This window comes from Microchirus variegatus, assembly GCF_963457635.1.
Source record: "Microchirus variegatus genome assembly, chromosome: 18".
In the NCBI taxonomy this organism is placed as follows: Eukaryota; Metazoa; Chordata; class Actinopteri; order Pleuronectiformes; family Soleidae; genus Microchirus; species Microchirus variegatus.
The window spans coordinates 10715649-10732124 of NC_139819.1; the positions used below are offsets into that span (position 1 = coordinate 10715649).

Below are 16476 nucleotides of genomic sequence, written 5' to 3' on the forward strand. Positions count from 1 at the left end.
CAGCCTGTTTCAGAGCTCAGAATAACGCTGGAGACTACACCGACAACAACACACACACACACTTCGTATCCACACTGCCCGCGAGGAGAACCCGATTGCGCTTGGATTATAACTATGACTCTGGAGGAGATTAACGGACAAATGAAAACGATGGAGAACACTGACAGGTAAGCGCTGTTCGATGGCAAACATAACTGGATTTCCGTGTCGCTTTATTGTAACAGTTGTATCCGGAATGTGCACAGTTTCTGATGTGTGTTTTTTTTTCCTCTTGTGAAGGGTGCAAAGTGCGGGCGCAGCACTGGAGGAGCTGCTGATCGCCGCAAAGAAGCAAGATTACTTGACAGTGGGAGTTTATGAATCTGCTAAAGTCATGAATGTGTGAGTATTATATGAAATAATACATACATTAATAAATTCAGCATTTAAAAAAAAAAATACAGTTAACGATAGAAGAATCATATGTTGACCACAGTGCTTTTTTTTTTCCTCCTCAGTGATCCAGACAGCGTGGCATTCTGCGTCCTCGCCACGGATGAGGAGTACGAGTGTGACATCGCTCTTCAGATCCACTTCACCCTCATCCAGGCGTTCTGCTTCGACAACGACATCAACGTGGTGCGCGTCAATGACATCGGGCGCCTCGCGGACCTCGTGGGCGCCGACGAGAGCGGCGAGCCCAAAGACGCACACTGCATTCTTGTCACGGTACGTTCCGTGGCTGAGCACCCACTCAGCCAGTGAATCATGCATGCATCACTGCTCTGTCTGAGTCTCCTCCTGCTTGCCAGTAATATCTGTGTCTGACTGTCAGATCATTGAATGTCTTATCCTTTCTTTTTCGCCCAACATCAGAGCCCCAGTGCAAACCCGTGGAAAGACCCTGCTCTGGATAAACTGAGTCTGTTCTGCGAGGAGAGCCGCAGTGTGTATGACTGGGTGCCTGCCATCACTCTCCCAGAGCGCTGAAGTCACATCCAACTTAATGCTTCACATGAAGATGATGAATAGAAAGTCAAGGAGCTGAGCTTCTGTCGGGGCGTTGAGCCTTTTCCTGCCTGACTTTTTCGGGGGGATGAAGAAGCTGTGGTTGTAAACCCATCCACCACCTCACCCCCCCTCCCTGCAAGAGTGCACCCCTTGCAGTTCAGTCTGGGTCAGCACATTGGTTCTGGATTACCCACAAGGAAGGGGGTTCAAGTTGAGAGGCCAACTGTGAACCAGGTGCACATGGTGGAGTGGACAGAGAGCTTGATGACCAGAGGAGTTGGATTATGCTGGTAAAGATAAAAGGTGACTGATGGACATGCCTCTATAATGACAGGCAACTGGAGAAGAGATCAGAGAAATAAGGACTTCTGAAAGTGTGGAGCCTGCATGAATCTCACCAGAAAGAGAGAGGGAACGGGCTGCTTCTGAAGATGGTATTTGAAGAAAAAAAAAAGAAGTCTAAATGGACTTGGACAGCTATCAGGATGTTCTTGGGAAAAAAGCAGACGCTTTGCTTGCAAATCCTGACGTCAGCTGTGTCTGTATGTGACACGTTAACGTGGACTATTGTTGCTTTCACACATGCAAGACCGAACAATGCAATATGAATTGTATTTTTTATTGATTTGCAAATAAACCTTTGGATTCAAATGCATTCTTACTTGTCAGATGTTTTTTCTTCTTCTTCTTCCCCCCTCCTTTTGTTTTAAGCTTCACAGGCCGTTGGCAGTCAGCAAATCTAAAGTTAGCCACAAAGCAACAGAGCGTGGGAAGTTATTACACAGACGTAGAATTACCAGGAAGTGATGCACGAATTCTCCACCGTGCCAGAGGAGAAGGAAAGAGAAGAGTGTGGGTGGCAAATGCATGGAAAGAATAGATGAGACAAGTTAACGATCTTAGAAAGAGACTAAATGGAGAAAGAGAGAGTAAGACAGTTGCACCACATGATGCTTGTGACATGTGCCATTTCCAGGCACTGATCTTATTCCACTAGACCAGCTGCTTTATGCACCAGCTTGCACAATCACTGTAGCCAGAATTGAGGCCGAGGCAGGGGGAGGGCTGCAGGAAAAGGGCTTTCTTTTGTTTTCTGTTCACTGGCTGGCAGCTGGGGTTAGAGGGGGTCTGTGTGTCAGTGTGTTTAGATATAGTTTTGTGCAGCCAAGTGGAAAGGAAGAGGCCTGCGCGACGTTAATAACCCACTTTTGCTCAACTGTACGTATGTAACACGGAGGTTAAACTTTAGTGCAAAGACGCGTGGAAGATACGTAATTGAAGAAAAGACAGGACTTGGTGCTGAGCTGCAGAGGAATAAGGGTCAGTTCGGCTTAACAGTTGCAGGTGTGAGGGGAAGCGTGTGTGTGCTGTGGTCGGCCTCAGACGACACTGACAGTAAAGGCCGGCCCCCAACAAAGACTTCAGACTTCAGTGGAAGTCCTCTTCCTTTTCAGCCCACTGCTGGTTATAGCCTGCGTGTATGCACACATGTACAAAGACACCTGTATATGTACAATTGCTCTTTTCCTCACCCTAACACACACACACACAAGCACAGAGGGCAGTCCCTCTTCACTGAAACTGATGTCAGATAAGTTCTTGGTGTTCTAAGAAGAGAGGAAGCTTTACTCAAGTAGTGGAGTTGCAACAAAGGGACTTTACATGGGCACTAAAACCTGTACTTGCAGTCATATGACAAGAATATGAAATGTAGTGAAAATCACTTGTGAAATTCCCAGCCCAGCTCTCACAGTGCAGCCTCATGACTGAAAACAGTTTAATGTTGCACGTTTCAAAAAGTGACCAAATTTAGAGTGAACATTTAATCCCCAAGTAAGTTTTTTCAAGAATATAAATGTTGACTTACTCGACAGTAATACTTCAGATTAATTTCTTGACCTACTTAGGGCGTGAGCTACTTTGATGGTTTTTGTGGCAGTTCACATTCCTCTCTGTGTTTTCATAACCTTGTTTCTTCATACACCTGATCTGATATCTCAAATATGTATGATAGAATTCTTCTGTAAGACTAAAAACAATAAAAATCCTTGTTTTATCCTATGGTTAAAAGTGTATGTGGGCTAGCACAGAACAATGACAACAACAAAATACTCCGGCAAGTGGCAAGTACTTGTTGTTGCTGCCTCTGCTGATACTGCATGAACTTAAAAAACTTCTCCCCATGTTGACTGTGGTGCCAAAGCCTGAGGCAAGAGTACAGACTGTCGAGACAGCCCGACTGTCTGCAAACGGTCTGAGCCAGAGATCTAGTGCTACGATAGATTGAAGCAGGGAGGGAGCGAGAGCAGTCACATGTGCTCTGACTGTTTGTGTTTTCAACCGTGACACAGAAAGATGTTAAACATCAAGCAATAACTTACACCTGAATGTTTTCTTGTAGAGTTTAAAGCATTAGCGTCACTTTCAAATGTGAACAAACGCCTGTTACATCCAAACCATCGTCAAAATGGGTTCACACAGTGCCGATTGTGCCTGTCAGCTCCACATGACTCTCTCTTTGTTTCTCTGTTGTGTTGCAGTGTTTGGATCCAGGAAGTGATTCGTTTTATGTCACAGGGAGATGGAGGCAACAGTATCACCGTGCTAGCAAAGCAAGACAGCTTCACAAAGGATTCAGAGGTAAATTATACTGCTCAAAAAGTTTGATGGGATCAATGCTTCCTGCGCCTGACAGCTTCTGCCTGCAGGTGCATACACACAAATGCACCCATAATGGGGTCAGATAGTCAGTGTGTTCACATGCATTTAAAAAGTTTGATTTTAGTCAGACTAAGGCAATTATTTGGTTTTATTAATGTCATGTGAACACATTAGTCTACTTGCTAGTGGAGCTAGTCTTAATCAGACATAACCTGGCTAATGCAAGTCATAGTCCCATTAGTCCTGCATATATATGCTTAGTCAGACTGGAGTCGGACTGGAGTCGGACTGGAGTCAGAGTGGAGGAGGACGACGTATAAACTGCGGCAGCGTCTTTCTTCGGGCAACACAGCAACCACAAGAGCCATGCTCGATGTAATTTGTATCACGATTAACAGAAAGTACGAAACATACAGAGCCACAGCAAAATCCACGTTAAACTGTGCATGTAAACATTTCTGTTCTCAAATACCAAACAGAGGCAGAATATTAACATCCACAACAACAACAAAAAAAATCAATAAAAGTTACGCACTGCAGCTTTAACCTTACTGCATGTGAGACACATTCCAGAAAAAAATAACCGTGTGGATCTTAAGTGTGATTGAACTGAAAAGTAACATTTGTAGAGGGAATGCAGAATCTGAAGCCTGTAGCGTAGTTTAGCATTAGGATTGGGAACAAGAGGAAAGAGCAAGCCTGGTGCTTTCCAAGGCAATACTTTGAACCTAAAATCACCTGTAAATATTCACAAATTCACACACTGTGTTGTCTGTTTAATTGCTAGAAGCAAATGGAAATAAACAAGTTGTGGTTCCGCATGTTTTCTGTTTTGGTTTGGGCTACTGTGGGGCAATGCTTCTTGGCTGGACACAGACATTTCCTGGAGACTGCAGAGTTGACTTGCACTTGTAGTGAAGCCAGGAAAGGTATTGGCTTAGGGCAGATATGAGAGTGGTAGGCCATCAATCGTCTCATCTGACTCCCGGCAAGAGAGAGCTTGTTTTCCTGTATTGTATATGTCAAAAAAGTTGAAACCTTTACAGATGAGTAAGGTGTAGAGCGGGACTGTGCAGTATTCTCAGCATTTGTCTGCTCTACTCAGGCGGATTTTCACTCGATGCACATTTGACTGTAAATCTGAAAACTCTGCATCTGTTCCTGAAGTTTTCAAAAGGATCTCTGATGGACAGTTATAGGACTCACAGGGACTTATACCCACATGCATATGGCAATGATACTGCAGATACTGTAAGCCTCACTGACTGCTCAGAGAAAGATTCCTGGAATGGTCTTATAATACGATGTGCAGCTCTCTGTTTGACCATTTTAACCCGAGTGAACTGTTACAGTATGTGTTTCTAAATCAGGATGTCCAAAGATTCCCAGACTTGTGGTTCAACTGTAAATGCTAAATGCTTCAGAGTGACTTTGGTGGAGTAATCCGCCCTTTTCCAGAGCCTTTACTTTCATGGGGAACTGTGGTCCCTTCTTCCCATTCCCTTCTCCATCTCACTTACAGTAACCACAGTAAGATGAGATTACACGATGAGCTGGCAGGCAGCCTCCCTTCTCCTCTCACCCCACCCAGTTCTGAGCCTCTCTCCCTCTCCCTCTCTGTGTCTCTCGCGTGGCCAGATTGGTACAATGAGCTCATGGCCCAGCTGGCTGTGGCAGGCAGTATAGATAGATGGAGAGATAGATGGATGGCTGGTGTTGGGTGTCTCTAATCTAAGTATGTGTCACTCACACATGAGGAATGAGCTGCACCCTAACTGCTTCTGCTGTTTCTGTTGCTCACCTCACAGTGAGCTCACTGCTGTGAGGCAGCACAATGTGCCTCTTCAAAATGTTCTTACATTTCATGTGCAGGGAGTTTCTTATCACTGTGGAGGCCTGGGTGAATCCAGGACAACACCATATTCACACAGACTGTGAGAGAGAGATGCTGGCTGTTTGTGAAGAGTCTGTCAATGTGACCTGACATGAGCGGTGAGCTCTGTGGTTAGGGTTAAGATGAGGTTGCTGTAGAAAAGCTCCATGTGTACACATAAACACACAGACACACGCTCGGTACATTCACACCTGGGCACCTGGGATGACCACAACGAGGGATGAGATCATGTGACGCAAACCTCTCAGTTCAGAAGCGATGACGGCGGGGTTTTCTCAGTTTCCTCAGAGCCTATAATCAAACAGCTGTGTGTGAAACAAGGTGAAAGCGAGCCACTGCACTCGCATGCACACACACACCTGACCTAAATTTCAAGAGCACCACTTTTCCCTCTTCATTGTAGATGAGGTCATGACACAAACTGCCATTAATTGCATGTTTGTGTCTAAATGCTCAAACCAATGGCACATTAGTGCTAAATATAGTCTGAGCAGAGACAGAACATTCAGATACTTGTTTTCAAATTGTAAAAACTTGCCTTAGGATTTCATCAGGATGTTTGTTCAGTGTCAGAGTTGACTCGAGTGCAACGTCTATAATGCTACCACAACACGATGGGAGGATGTTTGTGCCCTTGCCGACCTTTTTGTTATCCTGAAGCTCTGGTCACCAGGTTTATTATAAATATTTTATGAGCAGTGATAGCAGTGGCCTTCTGTAAAGCTCATTAGCTAAACTTAGATTGCATGAACCTTGTCCAGATTTTCTAATTCGATCCCAGCTCGTGGCACTACACATGACGAGAACACCGTAGTTGGAATAAACATGGAGTGCGTTACCAGAAATACTTCAAAACACTTTAAGCTGTGTAAATAAAAGTCTAAGAAACAGACATATGATGCCAAAATGCATTGATCAAATGAGACTTTGGGTTTGTTGCTATACATAAGTGTAAAGATTGTTCTGGAAAAGCAAAGAGCAAAAGAGGAAAGGAAAACTGAAAACACAACGATGCCTGTAAATGTGTTGGCTTAATAAGATGGCATGCAGTGAATGAAAAGAATTGCACGTTATTTCTTAGTCACACATATCCACTCTCTGTGTCTGCATTCTGTGCATATTTCCCGGCTTTTCCGTGGCTGGTTTTTCTGGCTGGGGTGCGGCAACGCTAAGTGATTTGCCAAATATGGGGAGCAGCCCTGAAACCTTGGCCGCGCTCGTGCATTACTGGCATAGTTGAACTTATCCGTCCAGAAGCACATGGGCTGGAAGACATTCCAGGGACCTCCCTCACGTACAGTATGTGAAGTAAAGCAGCAGGCGACACCCTGAAGGAGGAGAAAGGAGGAGAAGACACAGAGAGACAGACACACACAGATATGCAACTAAAATGTGTGGAAGCTGCAAGTTAATTGCACATCAGACGATAGGCTCTCTGGAATGCATATGGAGAGGCGAGACAGCGTGCCTGGGTTGGTTCAAGGGTAGATAGAAACGGAAAACAGACATGGCACGGATGATCTGCATTCCAAATTCCATTATGCTGATGTGTACGACCGCTTGAGTGGTGCTGGTGGTTTAAATAGCGATCTAACGTTCCAAACTTGTGAGACTGACGCTGACTATTTTTGTTGAATAAGGACTTTGTGCATGTCTGAAACACGTAACAAACCTCATGTTCTCACTTCAAGGAGGCGTTTTTGTGAAACGATGACTCTTCCTAGGAGAGAAGGGCTAACAAGGGTGGAGCCAGACAGAGACGCAGGGTATTCAGTTTGACAGTGCACATGCTAATTAGACGTCTCTCTGGGCAGAGCGAGTCGTCAGGAGAGGACAGAAACTGAAGGAAACATTTGTGCAGATAAGAGAAGTAAAGGAAATGGCCTTGTTTGCTTGTGCTGTGGCGTCATTTGACTACAGGTCAAGGTTTTTACGGGCAGTGATGATGCATCAGGTCGTCACAGCAGGCTCTTGCTCATGCACAAACAAGTTGACTTGATGATCCTGTGTGTGTGTGAGTGTGGAAGTTTAGAAATGCCCAGTCAGTGTGTACATACACAAACACATGCGATGCACATGACGAGAAAACCATGTGATGGAATATTTGATATTAAAATGACAACAACATGTTTTCAGGATCCCTTCACCCGTGTGCAGCTTCTCTCAGAAGTTTGAAAACATGATCCTTGAACAACGATTGCATAACAGCGTCAGATCGGGAACGGCTGACCGTGTCCGTTGCAACATATCTTATCTAGCGGTACCGCTACCCCCCAACGTCAGCCTCTGAACACTCGCAGGCGGATCAAAACAAACAGCAGCTGGCTGCATGTTCGCGCTGTTTGTTTTCACTGCCAGCAGCAAACAGGAACAATGAAACACATCATGCGTGCGTTTCTTATTTTTTTAAAGAATATTTCACAAAAACACCAAGCTCGAAAGCAGTTTTAAATCTTCTTTCATGCACGATAGAACGCTTTAAAGTATACACGCTGTAGTATGTGCACGTGCAGCGTTTCAAATTGAAATTCCTCCCAGAGGACGATGGGGAAGTGCAATTAGAATTTTGAACAGGGTGTAAAAAGGGAGAGGGCTGTTTTTCCAAGGACTTTTCAAGGGAGTGATGCAATTGCCACTCTTGCTTGCACTTGATTTTTTTTTCTCCTGGTGCAACATACCATACTTACCCTAGTAACACATGTGAGGCTGCATGGCAACAGCGGTGCAGTACATCCCCACCTCCTCCTCACATTCCTGCACATCTGAATTTCTCCATGCAATCATAAACCCCCCGGTCTCTGTACTATACATCCAATCAAGACACATGTTTATGTAGTGGTGGTGCTTTGTTATTGATGGAGAAACAAAAACAAGCTCTTTTTGTTTTTGCCGGTGTTATTTAATCTGTAGGGATGGCAGAGGAGAAAGGGAGGAGGAGGGGGGGGGGTGCTCTAATGCTTTTGTAGCAGCCAATCACAGTGCAGGATTAGCAGGAGGCAGGCATAAACACGAGTTGTTGCTGTTGGTAACAGGAATCTGATTGGTTCTCTGGAGTTCTTGCCCAATATAGGTGTCCCAGTGTGTGGTGTTTTGGTTACAGTTGTGGATGTTTTTATTTGCTCTTATGTCCCCAACCCCTCCCACCTTATGTTTTCACTCATATAGAGCTTGCTATGCCCTGACCTGTTTTCACTCAGATTGCTAAATCTCCTGAACTTCGGTTACCTTTAGGTGGTGGCCTGCAGAGGAAAAGGCCACATTGCGTTATTTGCGGCACAGAAGTAAACAAACACAAAAGGCTCTGGACTTCCCGTAAAAAGACAAGGGGAGCGGAAAACTGTGACTAGGGGAGGACAGGGCACTGACCCCTATACTCTTGTACACCATGCACCTGCTTATCACAGTGACGTGGGACTGTTGTTGATTTGCAAGCAACATACTCATTCTCACCGACTGACACTACCGTTCAAAAGTTTGGGGTCACCTATACAATTTCTGTTGTGTTTTCCATTAAAAGTCACACTGTGTTTCATCAACGAGTTAGAAAATGTAGTCAAGACATCGACAAGATTAGAAATAATGATTTTGATGAGTTTTCAGCTGTGTTAACATAATTGCACAAGAATTTTTAAGGGTTTTCTAATCATCCAATAGCCTTCTAACGGGATTAGCAAACAATGTACCATTAGAACACTGGAAATGGGCCTCTATACACCTATGAACATATTCCATTAAAAATCAGACGTTTGCAGTTAGAATAATATAGAGTGTATTTCTGATTCATTTAATGTTATATTCATTGAAAAAAAAAACTTTTCCTTAAAAAACAAGGATATTTCTAAGTGACCCCAAACTTTTGAACAGTAGTATACATAGGAATTTCAGATCAGAGTCGCTGAAACACATCTGGATTTTTCTGGAAGAGCTGCATAAATACAGACGGCGATTAAACAGATGTCACCGCGCTCTATAAATAACACGTCCATGTGATAAATATGCAGTCTTAGGAGGTGACAAAACATCATGTAATCTTAGAGGGTTAGCCAATCGGGCACTGCGCTGAGAGTCACACTGTTTACAGCAGAGTCAGACAGAGTACACAGTACAGCACATGCCGGGTTTGTTTACATGCGGCTCCTTCCTGAAAGGGGCCGAGCCACGCAAAGCATTCCAGTGTTGCTTTGGAAACAGGGCTCGCGAAGCAGCCAATGGGAGAGCGGGGATTATGACATGTGCGCTAGAGGCGGTGGTGAATTAATAAAACAGAGCTTTTTTTTATCTGGCGGTGTGTGTGTGTGTGTGTTGACAGGAGGGAGATTTTTTTAATCAGCTCACTCAAGGAAGGAAAAACAGAGAACACACACACACACACACACAGGGCCATAATACTCGAGTCAAACAAACACATGCTGCTATGCCAATTAAAAGATGACACTCTAATCTCACAAAGAAGTGTTTTAAGGTTGCACTTCTTTTTGTCAGGACATATTTTCATCATTTTCATTTATTGACCAGGGGCCATAGAGAGGGTTGTTTATGTTTGTGCATGAGCACCTGTCAAGTATCTGGCATGTGTGTGTGTTTTTGATGCCTCTGCACATGCACAAGTGTGTGTGTTTTCCTTTTTTACAGCTGTTATTGTTATGACAAAGGTTGATTGCCGCTTCTGGCACCTGTTTTAGTTTCCTTTATCGGGATCACGGTCGAATTCCAGTTAATACTTAATTTGTCGCGGCGAGCAAACAAACACGCGTACAGGAACTTTGACACCTGAGTACTTATAGAGGGAACAGAATAGATGCGTATTGTTTTTTATGTTCGTTTTTGTGATTGCTTAACAGCACAAATGATGTTTAAAGAAGTGTTAGGTTTACAAAGCATTTGTGAATGCGGTCTTTGTTTAAATGCGTTTGCGTGCGTGCTGCAGCTCACATACAGTAGGAGCAATGTGTTATCTGTCACACAGGATGCAGCTGCATCATAATGGTGCATAGAGAGCACAGAGTACAGTGTGATTTTCTTTAAACAGGCTTTCTTTGTTATCTCTATTAATCCCGGTTTCCCCTCAGGGTAAGAGAGACGTAATCTATTCAGTTAATCCACATTTTCTTTCTTGTCAACAGCTCACATTCGCCTAATCACTGATAGTGGAATAAATTAGTGACACTTCATCAATAGTAGCAATATGGATGAGCACATGGTGCATGATTTATGTTTGAGTGAGAAAAACATTGTGCCACTTTCACTGGTTTAGTTTACAGAACCTGACATGTTGACATTGCGGGACTAAATCCAGGTCCGAGCACTTCACTGCATTTTGGAAAAGTTCTGTCTCCTTTCCTGAGTTGCATATGAATTCTAAACTGACCTCTTTGTCTTTGTCTGACAGCGGAGTGCCAGACCGGCGTTGGATTTTGAAACAAAGAAAAGGGGGCGAGCCAACCACAACAACCTCCGCAGACTCCTCAACTCTACCCGGCAACTACTCCACTCTACACTGACACTGAACCCTATCTGTTGCAAACAAACACACAGGCATGCATGTGTGCTTATGGGCCGCAGACAAAAGGTCTGACTTTGTGAGTCAAAGATAATCTGTAGGTTTGCCGGTTTGCAAGATGACTGTGGCTGTTTGTCTAGATCTTGTGTGTTTAAAAGTGTCTCTCTATCGGTTGTCGCTGCAAGGAAAGAAAGGATGTTCTGCATCTGTGGTTAGTCCTCATTTAATAATCATTCTCTGTACAGTATCGTGTACTGTTTTCGGTGAGCGCGTGTGTGGGCGATCGCTGCGCAGATATACATGAGGGATCCATGTGGGCAAAGCGTTATCCACAGCCCCAGAGTAGGGAAAACTCTCACTGACGTCTTGACTCGGAAAGTGACAAAGACAGACGTTGTTGCCTTTGTGGGCGAACCAAAAAGAAAACCAGCCTTTGAGCAACCCGCTCTGGTTACGTCTGCGTGCATGTGTGTGTGTGTGTGTGTGTAGGCTGGTGGGTGGGTTTGTGTACGAGCGCAAAGGAACTTTATTTCTTACGGCAAATTAAAGGGTATCTCCAACTATAATCATGAGGTCACAATGCTGAAATCCTCCAAAAGGACAAAAGAGACGATGATGTTGAGACCTTTCTTTTCTTTCTTTCTGTCTTTCTTTCTTTCTTTGTGTGCCCTAACTTTGTGTGTATGTCATACTATGTCAGCTCGTCCCTGAAGAAAAGACAAACATTCATTCAATTCAACATACAATACGTATGTTTCTGGCTTATTCACAAGCAAACACACACACACATGCACAAACACTAGACCCCAGAGGCTTTTTCTCTCCCCCTTTGATCTGGATCTTACTCAACCATACACAGTAGAGCAGGTGTGAGACAGCCGTCAGGTGTGTGAGTATGAAAGCAAGTGTGTGTGTGTGTGTGTGTGTCATCAGCCATATGGCCTTTTTACTTAACTACATGCTGCTACTCAAGCAAATCTGCCGACCACACAAACACGTACTCGCTTTCACCCTGTCTCCAAAGCAGCTGTAAGCATTAAGAAAATTGCCCCGGCTGGTGAAAGCACAGCCGAGAGCGAATCACAGCAATCGCTGGGCCGAGAGTCAGACAAATCACACGGCTGCAATCGGCAAGCTGAGCCAATCCGGGGCTGGGAGAAAGAGAGCTAGCCAATAGCAGCACGACCCAGAAAGTGAAACAGTTAGAGACAGAGATAAACCTATCAACATGTGAAGTTCTGAATCCATTAGTGTGTGTTGTTTTTCACGCTTTGCAGGGGGGAACTTTTCCTTTATTGCCGAACATGCAAGATCTGAATGTCCTTCAGAGCTATAAATACACACACACTTGTAAGACTGATATATTACAGTGCAATCCATGCAATGTCAAGGATGAAACTGATAACAAATCAGGTCCGCGGCAGATGTTGCAAGATGATGAAATCGAACAAACGGGCAGAGCAAACAGTTATAGCGACTGTTCTTCCCGTATATTACAGACCGTGCCTTTTGAAAAGTTACCACATTTCAGAGCTGCCCATCGACACACGCTCTTTTGTTTGTCTTAATGCATCTCTTTATGCACTCACCAAAGTGTGTCAGTGAGTTTGTCCCAGGGCGCCCTAAACCCTCTGACTTCATGGATAATAAAGCGGAGAGGCGTGTCATTGACACACGTGCTGCCAACTGTTGCTGAGACACAAAGCGAACATAAAAAGCCACTTTACTGACTGTGAGGGTCCCCCCCCCCCACCCCTCCCCGTGACCGCAGCACACTCCAAAATCATGAGCCTTACACACTCCTAGCCTAACTCTATTGTCCAAAAATGAATGAGTTAGGTGTGTGTGTGTGTGTGTGTGTGGGTGGGTGGGTGGCTGAGCGTGCGTGCGTGTGTGTGTATATGTGAGGACAGCTGGCTCTCTGGCTCCATCAGTAGCAGCTGCCCCAGCTTCAGGCCCTCAGGGCGGAACAGTGCAGATTAGAGGGTGGCTGGGGCGGGGTGGAGTGTCTCTGTGTGTAGTAAGGGGACGTGTGGCCAAGTCTGTGGCCTGAATGAATAGAGGATAGGACCCCCCCCCCCCCCCACCCTTCTTTGTCCTACCCCGTCTCATTTTTTTTTAATAACCTCTCCCTCTTTTTTAGCTAAAAATAAAGAAATAAAAGGAGTTACATTTATCCTAAACTAAGAATTAGGATGCTGTGTAATTAGAGGGGGGAAAAGTGGTGCAGAGACAGAAGTGGGGGAGAGCGAGACAAACGGGACGAGTGAACAGTGAAAGCAGCCAGTCTTAAGGCGAGACAGTGGGGATGAGGACAGCGACAGACATGGAGAGTTTTGGGTCCCCACTGGGTGCTGAGTGGGGGCCAGCGATGGTGGTTTAGCAACAGCTGTTACTCCTGTCTATGGGATATCTGAGCCAGGCCCTTTCAAAAATACAAGTCTGTGATGAAGAATAGAGAGGCCACTTTTTGTGTGTGTGTGTGTGTAGAAAGTATAATATAAAGGGTTTTTGAAAGAGTTGGGTGTGGATTTTAGCCAAGCCATAAAGAGTGGCACACTTCGCCCCAAAACGTTGCTGCAAATAAAAAGTGCATGCTGCATGCACTGATATATGTGGGAGGGAAGCAGACAGACTTTCACCACCTAAAACAGCCGTTTATAGCCCTGTTTTCATCCACGGTGATTTATGGAAACACAATGGCATGTCCAGGGCTGAGTTTGTTGACTCAGAGGAGTCATTCAGAGGACCACAAAAACATCATATTTACACAGCGACGGGCGGCGTCTATTGGAGACACATGCAAATCTGTTAATCAAAAGCCCCGCTCTGCATGCATTTAGGCTTTTACCTCGGACCGTTGTGAAAAGTACACAGCAGTGTGGCGTTAAAAGCCTTGCTTTATATGTTTGCCAAATCCAGGTAATGAAGATGAATTGTGGAAAAAGGAGAGATGAGATGAACTGACACACATTACAAACAGCTCTCTGAGTGATCACTAATGCGTCGTGACCTTTAGAGAAAGTTCTGCATAGTCCATGCTTTTCTTCAACATGTTTTCATGGAATGCTAATATAAGCCTGACTCCCAGATGATTCTTGGATCGGGAGTTCTCTCGACGCCCTCCACAGTTCTCTCCTCCTCCTCCTTCCTTGTCCTCCCACCTTTCATCCTCCACATGTAACGCAAACCCACTGACCTGCGTTGCCACGGCAACATGTCAGTCTGATCCAGAGTGACAGCTCTATTCAGGTTGTCATTGTCTCCCGTGACAACTAACGAGCAGGGTTTAATTAGGGAGAGGGATGCCCCAGAAATCTCAGCGATGGTTGATTCAATTACGGAGCCATTGTCTGCTTTTTGTTTAGTACACACAGCTGTAACAAAGACGAGCAATTTGTCTCAAAACATAACTTTGGCAAAGAAAGCAAATTCTTCTTCTTCTTTGCTTAATTTTAAAAAACGTGTCACACGAGGGCATTCGATTCCACGTGGGTTCAGAATCATAATGTTTCATTCAGAGGAAGAATGTGCGTTCAGTGTTATGTTAACAGCAGCATCTGGGGTGTCTGAGCAGACACGAGAGTCTTCCAGTGAGTCAGTCAGTCGGAATAGAATGGGATGACTGGGGTCAGACACAAGACTTTATTCCTATAATGGGTACCTGAAATCAACCAGAAACCATCTGACTCCGAGTCGATATCGTCCATGAATTTAGGGATCACACACACACAGATCTGTACCATGTAAATATCATTTAATGTGTCCTTATGATAGAATGCATATTAGAGAATAATTATTATTATTTTTTTACTTTGGAATAATTGGAGACTGGGCTTCCATATCTCATTCCACGCCGGATATATCTCGTTCCTCATGGTGTTTTGCAGGCCGTGGATGAATATTGCTGTGGTCACTGAATGCATTTCGTAATAAGCACTGAGTAGTGATTCACTTTGCTTAACATGGACGTTTGCTGAAGAGTTGTGACTTCAGCTTTGACAAATGCGTGTTAGCAATTGTATTGTATTAATTTATCAGTTTGTATTTTTATCTGTTTTTTTTTTGTACCCTCGGGTAATTTGATGAAACACCGACAAGAACAATTGCTGCAATACAAAATAATGGATAATTACAGAGGGATAAAACTTTGCCCTACAAGTAAATTTCCATTGCTGACGGAAAGTGCTTCATTTCCATTTGCATGTGATTCCCCGTATTTACCGTTGGATGATTGAAGAATTTGTGGTGACCTTTAACACAGAGGAACTTGGGACACCTGCTCAGGTTTTCCCGGCACACTTCGCTCTCTGTTTCGACTACAATTAGTTACACACATGACAGATTGGATGGGGGAAAATACTGCAACACGCACACGCACACACACACACACACACACACACAGACACACACACCTGTCCTGAGCCAAATAAAGGCCACACTTTGGCTGTTAATGTGTAAACACACACGCGCATATGGATGCAGAGTCTTGCATGTGTGCGAACACAAATTCACTTTCATGAATATCTTTGTCATGATACTTCCTTTATCTTCAATGTTTGCACCTACAACACTGCATGTTGCTGCACGGCTGATAACGATCTGTCTACCTCACTATCTGCAAACCTGCATCTACCTGTTGAAGCTCTCTCTCTCTCTCTTTCTCTGCCGATCCGTCATCAGTCTAACTTTTTTTTGCAGCTGCTTCGCTCCTCCTGATTTGAGCAGACGAGCTGACCGAGACCACAGCCTTGTATTTAGTGCGACAGGGTGGGTAGCTGCAGTTGGAGGGAGAACCTGTTTTTCCTGTGTACCACCTTCTCTGTGCAGCCGTCATCTCTTTGTGCGCACGAACGCCTGGGTTATGCGCCGACTAGCTAATATAATCTTTGTGATTCAACTGCTCAACGTTGCAAGGACGTAACTCATGAGCTCACGGGAGGCGAAGCACTTTCTGTGCGGTTGTTATGGGTGTGTTCAGGTGTTTGTGAACATTTGAACACAATAGAGGTTTTCCATGCAGTTTTGCATATTATGGCACTAGGACTGTGTGCACACTTGAGCACTAATCTTACGTCATTAGTGAGTGGAAAGTGTGGGTAGGAGCTAATAAGCAAATGCTTCTTCCTATTCTTTTTGTTCTTTTGTGTCTTCAAATGTTCAAGCACGGATGGAAGGGGCCGAAACAGCTTTGTGGGAGGAACCTATTGTCATCCTTTAGGTTATTATTAAAGCTCACATAGAGTGGTCCTGTTGCACATATATGTTAGTTATGGAGGTCTACTTACATACATTAACTTGTAAACGAGCCTAAAAACCATAGCAAAACATTGTTTTAACAATGTTTAAAAATAGTTTTGTCACAACCCACCGCCGCAGTCCCTTTTATGACTTTGACCCGGAGTCAGACCCAGAGTCAGAAGACACTGTC

At 44.4% G+C, this 16476-nt stretch overlaps 1 protein-coding gene across 1 annotated transcript; it reads left to right on the forward strand.

Annotated features, from left to right (window-relative positions):
- The first annotated feature begins 37 nt into the window (after positions 1–37).
- Positions 38–1639, forward strand: gadd45ga (growth arrest and DNA-damage-inducible, gamma a). The gene is made up of 4 exons (XM_083905397.1): positions 38–167; positions 280–381; positions 498–708; positions 856–1639. The coding sequence occupies exons 1-4, from the start codon at positions 115–117 to the stop codon at positions 967–969; spliced, it is 480 nt and encodes a 159-aa protein (XP_083761523.1). The 5' UTR covers positions 38–114; the 3' UTR covers positions 970–1639.
- Positions 1640–16476: the final 14837 nt, after the last annotated feature.